This window comes from Spodoptera frugiperda, chromosome 20, assembly GCF_023101765.2.
Source record: "Spodoptera frugiperda isolate SF20-4 chromosome 20, AGI-APGP_CSIRO_Sfru_2.0, whole genome shotgun sequence".
NCBI lineage: Eukaryota > Metazoa > Arthropoda > Insecta > Lepidoptera > Noctuidae > Spodoptera > Spodoptera frugiperda.
In genome coordinates, this window is record NC_064231.1 from 10487985 (window position 1) to 10501060 (window position 13076).

Here is a 13076-nt window from a genome sequence, read left to right on the forward strand (position 1 = left end):
CCACGCTCACACTCACCCGAACGATATTTTTCCACTCGTATAGACGGTATTAATAGCAAATGTTATTACAGTATACGCTACCAAAAAGAACTCCAATATAATGAAAAGGTTAGAATAACAGATCCAGTGAAAGTCAGCAAAACCACAATCGAATGATGTTAGTACGAGTAGAAACCATTTAGTAAGAGCACATCTTCTATTGTAATTCGTCTCTGTTACCCAATTTTCTTCGAGTACCATTATCCTCTAGCTAAAAGATAAAGCCCTCAGAAAATATGATTTACACCAGAGGGCTCTCAATTTGCTGTGAAATCAAATTACCGACTCACTACCAGTAGTAATTCGATAAGATGGGATCTATTTGAATCGGATTCAAGGTGTCTTTTGCGAAAATATTTGATCGCATAAGCTGAGTGTTAATTTCGAGAACTTAAGATGTTCTTTCCTTTAACAATGTAGGAAAAATAAACAGGAAAATAGTGCATTATTATCAACGTTTTATTTGTCATGGACGTTTTATAGTATGAGGGATATTATATGTGTGTAATGTTAAAAGAAAATTGGAAATCTGGACATTTCATTCGTCTCATTAATTTCTAACGATGCTCTCCCATAGTAATCACGAATCCAAGACCCCCACAATCAGTGATGGTTCTCGGAAAACAACACAAATAACAATGCGAAAGTATTTTCCCAAAACTATTTACTCAATGCAATTTCAATTTGTAAATTCATTATTAAAGCACCAATTATTCGGAAATTATGAAACGAATTAATTAAAACATTTCGGCTGTTAATAATTAATTTCAAGAAGTGTATATTAATGTAAAAGTGTAATTATAATTTACTGAAGTTGTAATTGAGAATTCTCAGCAATAGCACAGAGTCTGGAATTGTGCCCTGTGCATGAAAATGATTTCAACCTCTGTTGCTATACATGGAACTCGGAACATAAGTTATTTTATGGGATAAGTCGGTAACGAGCCCTCGGGTACCTGATGGTAAGCAATCGGCGCCGCCTTTGGATACCCGACATACCAGAGGCGTTACAAGTGCGTTGCCGGCTTTTTGGGGGTTAGAATTGTAAGGGATTCGGAAATTAGGGATATTGGGTAATTGGGCCTCTGGTAGCTTCACTGACACGACGAAACCCAACACAAGGGTTGTTTCACGTTGGTTTTCAGTGAGGCCGTGATATCATTTAAGTCAAGCCGGCCCATTCGTACCGAGTCATGGTCTCCCAAACTGTTAAGACTAACAGCAGTCTCTACATAACATACCATCATGTCTGTTGTTTAATTTATAACATGCACTTTACGTCCCGTCCCATATAGCAGGGACGTTACTGACGAGTAGGACGGTAATTAGACAGCATTTGTCATTCTCCTTGTGTTTTCCTGTTTACATGCAATTAAGAATTTTTTTGTTTGTAACTTTAAAAGTGTTCTCTTTAACTTGACAATGCTAGTTATTATTATTAAAATCAACTTGTACTAAGCAGTCAGCTCTTTAACGCATAAGAACATCTGTTTACTATAATAATGTGGTTTTAAAAATGCAACAAGACATTTATTCTTGCAACAAAAAAAAAAATTGTGAAATATTATTTTAAAATAGAAATCTCGGTCTCGGTTAGACTGTTTTTACATTAGATGATTTGTATCTTGTGTCTTACATTTATTTTAAACTTAGATTAGCTTAGAGCTATTACGAAAGGATTTAGGTTTCATTAAGATACCCATCTATTTTATTGCAATCATACTTAAGTATGCATTTAGCGAAAGTCATCTTATTAAGAATATATTTTCAAGTTAATTAACTCCTGTACATAAATGGATTTGTCATAATCTCCTGGGTGGTAAGCAGACTGGAGACTGTAGTTTCAAAGGTTCGGGTTCAGAGAGCGCTGTTGCCCGGTCTTTGTTAAAAGTTCAGTCCCTTACACCACCCACAGCAAGAGTAAGAAAGGTGATCAATACATGTATTCTACTCTGCCATGACCAGACAACTAAATTGCACCTTAACGTTTTATTATTAGAATCCTAAATGGCTTTTCTATGTCTAGTCTGGTAACCTAGTTCAAGACGATTGACACGTTATAAATGTAAAAAGTATTTTTGGCTGTTCTATTCTGGTGTTGTAAGCCACGGAGGCTGCACCTCAAGGCACGTCCCGATTAGACCAATGTTTGGTGTAACTTGTGTGGATCTTTAGTAAGAGTTGGTATTATTTGATGATGCGAGTATTGTAAAGACATTATTTGTTTATTTTTAGTTTTGTTTTGTTAGAAGTCAGCATGTAAAAGGGATGATATATAAATATATTATCATAAGATAATGATAGGTTTTATAATTATAATTAGAGTATGAGTTCTTGATAATAATAAAATGAAGTTAGCATCTCCTCTAAAATATCTCAAGGTATACAAAAGAAGTTAAGGTATTTAGTAATGTAATTATCATTTTGCGATTTTATTTTGTAGAGAGCTTTGACTTTGTATTTATCATGAATTGTATTTGATAAAATTACATAGTGTAAAGTTTTAATTGGGTGTTGATAGTTGTCAGAAATATTTCGACAATGTTAATTAAAATAATTGGTGGTTACATATTACAAAGGTGTACAACATTGTATCTAGCACAAAAATTAAAAAATACATACTTTTGATTTTTGGGTCCTTTTTAGGTGTCTGTCAGTGTTGAAATCCCTGCTTACCAAAAAAAACACAAGATAAAACTAGAGAAAGGTTCCCGAGGAACTTTAAATAAATAAAAACTCCTCCCCGAAGTTTCTCAAAATGGCCCAACGGATCACCTGATGTATTATTTACGTCTGTGATTCGAAGCAATGTCTCCCCAAGCACGCCCTCTGGGACACTCTAAGTGCGTGACACTTTCTGATGATTGATAAATCACTTATTGGAAATTTATACCTGTTACTTTGACAGCATGAATTATTATGTTCTTTTGGTGCTCTAGGGACCGCTTTTTGAGAAGTAGGAATGCTGTGTTATATACGTAGGTAGTTGGATTGTACAGATAAAGTACTTGTACTTAGTTATCTATAATATAAAAATAAGTCGGGATTTCCTGAATGATGTTGATGATGTTGCATGAACCGATTTCCACAGTTTTACATTTATTGGAAAGGTCTCGAGCTGCGCGAGGTTTACAGCAAAGAAAATTCTTAAAAAATTCAAGAGAAAAGCAGGAAACCAGGGAAAATCTTTGGTGGCGAAACAGAGTTCGCCGGGTTTGCTAGTTTTTTATATATAATTGCTTGTTCAAAGTAATCTAAGGGTTTTATTGGGTTTGGGTTTTGACAAATTCTGAGTTTTATCTGTTTTTCAAATAATTGACAGTAAATTGATTGACAATTCAATAAAGTTATAACAATAATAAGTATTATCACAATATATGTCGATGAAATGTGTATATAATACAGTGTGTAGTAACATACACAATTTGTTACGTTGGTACATAGGTACGTAATTTTCCTTGTGATATAGCTATATTATCTATAATTTGAAATGAATCACTCTATCATATAATCTCAATAAAAGTAATTTGCTATAGAAATCTCCGGCTTACAAAGAGAGTAATGACAGACTCATACTGAGTAAATTGATACTAATCGTCCTCAATATAAATAAAGCATTGAGTACTCTAGTAACAAGCATAATGGGTGGTCCCACTGCGCTTCATACATGAACAATTTTAAGAAGACTCCGAAGATTACCTGATGCTATTTACCACTTAATTTACGTAAGAATAAAGTAGAATTTTCTTTGCTTATTTCTGAAAGTATGTTTGTTGCTTCAGCTATGAAATATTGCCGGGCAGAATCGCTGTAATTCCCGTAACTCGGAATTTAAATTACGTACTGTGTCAATCTCGTAGAAAAGATAAGGGAATCCAGAGAAAAATGTTGTTACAGGGATCCGACGTAATAAAATTAACAGGATTTTCCCTATTTATATATTTTATTCATTATCCTTGTTAACATTTCTAAACAAGAAAACAGAAGTAGATTTTATAGTACACACACACACACACACACACACACACTTTTTACAAGCTAACAAAACCATCATGTTACTATTTCAAAACCAACCAAGCTATAGGTACATTACACGGCCAAAATATCAAATCTTGAACCTGACTCCAGTTGCATATCATGGCTCTGTTCAGATCAAGACCTTGCAAGACAAATTTTGCTTCATAATCATCGTCTTCTTAAAATCCGTATTTTTAAGTCATCAGTACATTAACATTTCATCATAAAGAAGATTTCCACCGAAAAGGTGTCTGGTTGGAGGTCTTGTTGGTTACCTTACTATCTGACGCCCTACGCTGGAAAAGGTGGATCAGCATTTGGAGGAAGGCTTCAATGACATTCAGGATCAGCCTTTTTATCTTGCTAACCTGTGCATGTTTCTAGATGGTCTCATGGTCTGCTGTTCCACCAAGCGATTGTGGACCTCGCTCGGGCGGCCATCTTGCTACCTCTCGGCATTGCTGTGTTCCGGTGCCAGCCAGTATACAAATGTTCGCTGGTGGAAACCGCGTTTTTGCTCCTGGTAAGTTGATATTTGTATTTATTACTTAAGAATATTTATTCAGAACTTTTAGATCAGAATCGGTATTGCACATGGGAAATTCTTTTATAGCTTTAAAAAGTCAGAGACTCAGTGATTGCAAATATGTTTAGTTCATTATTTATATCTTTGTGTATTTGATTAAGATTGAGCATAGTGCTATTTTCGTAGTCAGTACATCACTTCGAGATGTTACTTTGTACAGTAATCAATTTCAAAGATAAATTCTGAATCTGAAATTAAGTTAGAAATAGAGTTTTCAACCACTAAGTTTTTGCTTTGATACAGACTTTGTTTTCAAAAATAATATTCACATTGAAAAATAAAAATCAGACTATATTATAAATCTTTGCCTGTAGTTTGCCTGTATTTTTTTACCCACTTCCATGACACACTTCGTTCGCCCGTACGACGTGCAATTCTAACATGTCGAACCGAATGAAGGGAAACCACTGAACACAGAAAATAGGGCTGAGTCAACACAATAAAAATCCTCTCTCAAAATTAAAAACCGTACAGTCAGTATCGGAATTTTTTTAGTCATCTAAATCCGTGTCACGGTCAGTCAGCATTTTTTAAAAATACTGCACAAAAATGCTCAATCCACATTTATTGGAAAAGTGCGGAGTTAGCACTACGTGTGTGGTGTAGCTAGTATTTTGGAAGTAAACTTGTTAGAGGAAAGAGTTTATATTTTTTATTGGAATCTATAGGAGACAAATACAATAACTATCAGGTAATACGTGGAATATAAAGGGAAATACATATTTGTTAGCATACATGAACGTTGTTTATGCATGTGTTTTGTTCTACAGCTTAGTGGTAATTAATCAACTGAAATGTATCTGAATATATTGTATCAAAATTAGTACTGCTTTAAATAGATACAGTGCAGACAACCAGACCCAGGAAAAACTTTTTGGACACATTTATGTCCATAATAAACATTCGGAATGAAAGTCCATTAGAGTCAATTATGTATGTGGACGTCCAAATATAGAAGTACCCAATTCGCTTGGAGAGTAGCATTTGTGGAAATGTTTGCAAATGATTATCTCGATTAATGGTCTATAACTTGACCAGTCGGCCATATGGCCCCATTAACTTATATGAGCCATCCAATGTTCATTGACCCATAACCTTTTTATGATTGTTCGAGGACCTAAATACAAGTATCGTTGAATAGGCTATCAGTATAAATTGGCTTTTTGGGAATTTGCCTATCATTTTAAGGGAGACAGAAATAGTTTCATGCAAATATAGCTATGATGCCAAATGGAAATCTGTAGGTTTTCCTTTTAATAAAAAGAGATAGTCTTAAATGAGAAGAACTGATATCTCCTAAACCCTTACAGAAAAAGTGTTATCTGATAAATGGTTTTTAAAAACACTCAATAATAGAAGTTGGTTTAACGCAAACACAACCTTATGCAAAGTGGAAATACAGAATATACTTATAATTTAATGTCAATTCCAAACAAAAGTTATTAAAACCAAAGACCCTTTTTTATATTCAAAACGAGCCTGAACTTAAGTGTCATCAAACACAGAACGAACATCAATAGAATGCAAAAAGTAACAGATCTTCGCTGACAAAAGTAGGATTGTTTGAAACTGGAGGCAGTTGGCACATAAAAGTGATTTATCGGCACTTAAGTTCAGTTGAGACGGACGAGAAAAGGCAAGAATAATCTTCGATGCTTAATTTTGATAGTATCTCGTCAGTTCTGAATAGTTGTTGGGATGTTTGCAGACAAATGTGTCTGGAATCCTAGCGTTATGACGCAGATAGGGTTCGGAATGGTAGAATTACTTTTTGGAATATAAATTAGAAATAGGGACTTTGATAGATACGAGTACTTTAACCGAACTGATTGATTGGATTTGTTTATTCTAGTGAATGGTAAAGAGCAAAATTAATTTAAGAACAAAATTTAGTCAATTCTAAAAGATTATTTAGCTGTTTGCTGTTAGCAAATTATATTTTAACCGTCAGGGATTTAAAAAAAACCTATTTCACCGTAGGTCTCCAAAAGAAAAATCCTAATGTTTTACACGTCACTAATTTTAAAAACTTTCTAGGTGACAGTGTCTACAGTGAACATGCTTACGACAGTTCTCAACGACAGTCCAATTTTCCCCGAAAATGAGGAGGAGCAAGCTGATTTATCGGCACCATTACTGATGGACAGCCCACAGGTAAAATTATGATCTAGTCGTTTGCCTTACGACCGCCAGCGTAACTTTAATTCGCCCGCAGAGGAAATGTCGGTATTGTGAGGGGTAAAAACCCTCTTTTATTTCCTCAATTTCAGCAATTTAGAGATTTCCACAATACAATACTGGACTCATTTAAAAGATTTTGTGACTTAAAATAAGTTTAAAATAATGTGAATATTTTGTTGCAGTGCGTCCTTTTCGGCACATTCATGATCTGGTTCGCATCGATAACGATAAATCTCGGGCCCACGTTCTTATCTGGGGCTTTGGCTGCCAGTGCAGGCTCTTACGGGTCTTACGGGCCGGCTCCCTCGTGTCCCTTAGTGCGAGGACCCTTCAGGCATTACGTGCTTAACGCTCTTTGGATAGGCGTTAACGCTGTCTGCATTGGATTGACACTTTTCCACTTGAAAAAGCTCCACCGAGATCTCACTAAGGTTTGTATATCATTAATCACACTACACCCGACGAATACTCCCGAGACCCTATAACAGATGGCATGGAGAGGTTAGTTTCTCGTGAAGTAATAATAAACAGTAATGCTTTGTTTACATTGTTTGCATCATCTCCCATACTCACTGAACAGACTTCTCCATGATCATCATTCAATTTCGAGGTAATTTGAGAACATACATGTCATCCACGGCTTTGTGAGAAATGGTATTAGCTATAGCAGTTGTTTTGAATGACATGTAACCAGTTCCGTAGTGTATGTAATGCAGTTCACAGTTGCGAGAGCGGCAGAACTAGCGCTCCAGAACTCGTTGAAACTCACGAAGTCATCCGCATTATTCCAAGTCGCTATACAATATTGTGCATAGTCGTCTTACGTTGGCCGGTATAGGAATTTTTGTTGGTACCTTGCCAATATTCCATGCGGTGTACCGCAAATAAGATTTAAATTTTCGGAATTCGCCCCACTCGATATGGACGTTCGCATTTAGAAGTGCATCGTCCAAATAAATTCTAAACAACAAACCATACTCAATGCTTGCCGTTGCCAAAGTGCGGTTCAGATTTAAGTATTCGATAAATTTAAATCTTATCGCATGCAGGCTAACGTAGAAGCAGTACGGGTAGCTGGTTTAGTGACCACGCTTGTCAGCATGGCAGGTGACAACAGGCGGATGGATAACCTGCCCAACAGCGTCGGACCCAGGGTAAGGAGTGTGATGCATGCTTGTCTCATCCTGTACATCTTAGTCTTTGTACTTTCAGCTACTATGTGTATGTGTATTCTATCCCTTAACCGCTCTTCGCCTTTATCAAATACCTACCTATACAATATTATATGTATGTATATATCTTTCTACTCTTTTAATAAATTATTACTCTTCTTTATTAAAATTATAGTCTATTTATACATGTACGTTTATAATAAAAGCATTTTCTCTTTAAATATGCAATTCTTTCGAACAAAATATTAACAGCTTGATAGATAGACTTGTCAAGTGTCAGTGATTTGTTACAAATTGGCTATTATACTTATTTCTTTATTCTAAAATTGGTTCTTTCTTTGATTTTTAAATATTTAGTTTACAAATCCCCGCTGATAGCGTAAAATGTTTCGCGTGCTGATCAGATTTGTTCTAATAGAGTTTATTTCCTCACAGACTGTGGACGGTACTCTTTCGGATGGTCGCCCAACGGGCAGTAACAATCTCCCCCTGGGAGGTGGTCGCAGACTGCGGGGTTACCTGGCACGAGTGGAACGTGAAGGTGTCCGTCGAGTACGAATGTTCCTCGTCATCACTGCCGCATACGTGCTATTCTGGGGTCCACTGTTTCTGATCACTCTGCTGCATCACCCGGCTCTCACATCGCACATAGCTTATGAAGTAAGATAAACAACGCTTCGGTTTAATGACTGTAATGTTATACTTACTTTAAATAAATAAAGGCACAATATTATTGGTATAAATCTCAGATTAAAAACCGTTTTCCAATATAATCCAATGCCCATTGTTTCAGATGTATTTCCAAATCACGCTACATATCTCATATGTCCACGCGGCGGTTAATCCCCTGCTGTTCATGGCTTTACATCGAGCTTTACGGAGAGCGGCTTTACAGCTGTGCTGCGGTTGTTGCGTGCACTGGAGTCAGTTTGTGTTGGCTCTGACTGCTGCTGGTATGTACGCTTAATATGATAGACTGGTTGATAGCCATGTTCGGGGCGGTCAGGAGTATACCTAACATTTTCTCCATAGCCCAATCACCACTAGCCCCAGCATCATTTTCACCTGCGGCCGTGTCTCCAGAGCCTCCTCCCGCGCCCCCACCGCCGATGGCTCCTCCCGCCCCCCCGGCGCCGGCGCACTCCGCGCCTGCGCCTCACACGATGATGGTAATTACTTCTTATATGTAAGTGTTGACACCGTAATACGTGGTTTAACTCACTCGCACAATCCCGCACGTCAACTCCCTAGATCCCGCGAGTCGTAGACTAAGATTGCCTGCGAGCCGATTGCATGACGAGGATGAGAAACTTTCTGTCGCATAGTTTCCTCTTCCGTGGTAGTGGCGTCCTAGTCCTAGCTGCCCTACTCATAGTAAAACGAATGAAACATCTCGCTCTCAGAGTTGGGAAGTTGAGGAGTGTGACGCTGAGAGTATGTCGAGTGCGCGTGTGCAGGGAGACGAGGATATGATGGGGGAGGCGTGGAGCGGCAGCGTGCGGCGGGTGGCGCGCTCGCCGAGCCCGCTGCTGCCCGCGATCTGAGGCGCGCGGGGCTCGCCGGCCGCCTCGCCCGGCCCCTACGTGCCGCACCTGCCGCACTCGCCGTACATGCCGCGCGCGCCGCCGCCGCCGTCGCCCGGCGCCCGTTTGTCCGACATATCCTACATGTGGCCGCCGTAGTCGTCCGGTACACGATCACGTTGTAAATATTCGTAAGAACAGTAGCGTCATCCAGTTGTACATACATGTGTTGAGGTGTGTCTGTCTCAGTAGTCGTCATGCTCTAAACTTATTGATGTATAGAAAGGGTATTTATGAATATTACAAAATTATATCTAAGATAATTTTAAACTTAGTAGATTGTTGTATGTGGTAAATATAATTTACAAAGATAAATATAGTTTTGAATTGTACATTGTGTAATTTCAATTCTTATTCTGTAAGTTATAATAGAAAGCTAAATTCTAAAATCAAAAGGTGTTAGAACAAATGTATTAAATGGCACTTTCGGATGATAATTCAGTAGTAGTGACCCCGACACAAATGAAATAAAAATATAAATAAAATACATATTTTTGTGAAGACGTAGTTTGCGTGAATCTCATCAAAAGGAACACCAAGTAGATAGGTACGTGTAAAATATAAAACAAAACAAACTGTAGATTAGTAAGAGTATTACTAATTTTATCATTGGGTATTTTCATAAAACAAATGTCAAACTAATTTCGTAGTTAAAACGTGGCCAACAGTGAAACATCTGTTTAAAGACTGAATATTTTTTTGTATTTTATTTTATACCAATAATTTACTTAAGACACAAGTATTGAATTTTTACCGTTTATTTTGTATTTAGATTTATATATGCATTGTTATATGTTTTTGGATTAAAATATATGTGCCAACCCAATGTATGAACACCCTTATGAAAATTATGTGAGATAGATGTTAAGATTTATCAATTTTTTCAACGGGACTTCTGACATTTATAGTTAATTTATGTTCGAAAAGTTTGAATAATTTTGTACATAATTGAATTTACTCAAAATAATACTTGTAAATACACCAACAAATTTTAATTATTAATTTATGTAATGTCATCTAATATGGTGGAAAATATTCTTCGTAGAAAATTTAATCATTAATGTATTTCAAATCAATTTTCTTTAGGTGTGTTTAAAATGCACAGAATATAAAATGAAATAAATAAATAAATGAGTCGTAAATAAAGTCGTCCCGTTTACAATTTATAATAATATACAATTTTATTAATATTAGGTTATATTAATTTTAAATTGATGTATTAATGATGGTTGTAAAGTAAGTAACTATGTTGTAAAATAAAAGATATATAAACTAACAGAAAATATAAAATTGTGTTCTTCAAATTATAATAAAAAGAATATAAATTATTAAAAATAAAGTGATTTATTAAATGTTTTAATTTATTTCTTACTCTGTGTCTTTCCCTCTATGCCTTAACCATAGTATGCACAAGTACCTAAATCTACATATTGTAGTATGAAACTTGAATTATATCACTCGAAATTATGGAAATTAGTTAGGGGAATATGCTCACATCCTAACTAATTTCCATAATAATGGAAAATCAATCAAACATAAGTAGAAAAGCAATTTAACTTCGATATCTGAACTCGAGTGAAGTAAGTACGAGTAAACATAATGCGGGTAGCGAGATAAAAATATTCCCTTATAAAAGAAGAAATATTTTGAGGTAAAATGTACGTGGAATATAGTCGACAAAATCTCCTTGTATAAAAAACATGGTTTCCCAAATAATTTGTCGTGTTACGAAGGATAAAAAAATGTTCTTGGAATAATTTATTTCTTTCATTCATCATCGCACGGGTAACGTGTTTTTCTTAGAAATGTGATACTAGCTGTGCCCGCAACTTCGTCCGCATTTAATAGTAACTTTCGATAGTTTTCCCGCGGTCAAAGCTCCTCTTCCGTGGGTGGTAGCGTGAAAATATGTGGCTACATGTAGCCTAAGTTGACCCGACCTGTATGGATAGTCTTGCGAAATTTGAAGTAAATCTCATTATCGTGGAAATAAATACACCCAAAAATTCAAAAAGTATAATGTCGATTACTATAGATCACGACCCAAGAATTCTTTAAAAAAAATCAATATAATAGTATTGACTTTGCTACAATTTTATTATATGTATAGATAAGTTCGTATACGTGGGTAGGAACTATACTGTAGTGCTATTTAAGGTAATCATTAAATGTATCACCCACATCCTTGTAGGTATGCAGATTGACCGAATGGTTGACGTAGTGAACGGACAACCGGCTGTTGTGCAATAGCGTTAGGGTTCGATTTCAGTTCGTAATAATTGTTTAAAAGAATCACAAATCGTTGTTCCAGTTTCAGGGGTTTTCCTGCATGGAAATTAAATAAAATCGTAGAGTATCTAGAATAAAAAGTGACCTATATTATTAAAGTAAGTTTCCTAAGTAGTAGAATGTATTTGAAATCGTTCCAGTAACTTCGGAGTCTATTCGCTACAAACACACACAAAAATTCCTTTTACCTGTACCTATAAAATTAGCACCTAGCGATAAAAACTATATCCATTTACAACGACGTATCGTAAACTGGAAGCTACACAGCCCTCAGGTGAAGGGGCGAGGGTCCCGTGGCAACCCTGCTACTCGAGTGCAACCCCCGGATAAGGTCATGCCCCTGACCGATATTCCGGCCAATTAATGATCGTGTCACACCTAGCGTACACCTGAGGACTTTATTTCATGATTTTTTAACGAAGAAAAAATTTAGGTAGATGGGTGATAATAATATTTTTGAGAAATGATGTGTTGGAGTAACTCTTTATTTGTATTGGTCGTAAGCTTGGTTATCGAGTAATGTTCGTGGGACCTAAAAATGTGCAAGAAGGTTTTGTATTTGTGAAACTCTATGCTCGAGCGCGTAATGTTACTATGTTCTTTCTAATATATGAAGCTGAAGAGTTATATTTAGCTATTATTTATTTATGTTGTATAATGGTATTTATCTCTAGAAGACGATATTGTTCTCGTTTATTAGGTGAGCGTCCATAGTCCTGCATCATACGCATCGCACGCATCGTACGCATTCTGTATAACGTCATCAGTACGCATCGCATGTAAACATTGCTGATGATGCGGATCAGTGGACGCAGTGGACAAGATAAACTACGCATGCAACGGATTTTTACGCGTCCATAGGCCCACGCCTGTGGACGCGTACCTTTTAACAAACTTTTAAACAGTTTTAATAAAACGTAAGATTCTATAAAAACTTAGTACAAAAATACCTACCTACACTAGAAATTAATTTAATTTGACATGAAGTGAAACATCAGTATGTTCTACATGTAAGATATGATTTAATTTATGCAAGATCGTGCTCTAACAAGTTCTAACCACAAGCTCATTGAGAGAGGCAGTAAAGGCATGATAATGCCGACGTGTGCCTACCTTTTGGGGTCTTGGGGTCTTGTAGTAGCGGACCCTGTAGACCTGAGACCTTAATTCTATGTTATAGAGCCTCTTATGTCATAGGACCCTCGTATC

At 36.4% G+C, this 13076-nt stretch overlaps 1 protein-coding gene across 11 annotated transcripts in view; it reads left to right on the forward strand.

Moving 5' to 3' along the window:
• LOC118261954 (uncharacterized) overlaps nt 1-10938 on the forward strand; it is a 51227-nt gene extending 40289 nt beyond the window's left edge. For 7 of the 11 annotated variants that reach the window (XM_035573019.2, XM_035573020.2, XM_035573018.2 and 4 more), the window contains 8 exons: nt 4441-4579; nt 6680-6796; nt 7006-7254; nt 7873-7977; nt 8431-8655; nt 8789-8948; nt 9028-9164; nt 9399-10938. In XM_035573019.2, the coding sequence (XP_035428912.1) occupies nt 4441-4579; nt 6680-6796; nt 7006-7254; nt 7873-7977; nt 8431-8655; nt 8789-8948; nt 9028-9164; nt 9399-9539 (1273 nt within the window). In that variant the 3' untranslated portion in view covers nt 9540-10938. Of the gene's footprint in view, nt 1-4440; nt 4580-6679; nt 6797-7005; nt 7255-7872; nt 7978-8430; nt 8656-8788; nt 8949-9027; nt 9182-9398 lie in introns of all 11 variants that reach the window. The other 4 variants (XM_035573026.2, XM_035573025.2, XM_035573028.2 and 1 more) reach the window with 4 other exon arrangements.
• Nucleotides 10939-13076: the final 2138 nt, after the last annotated feature.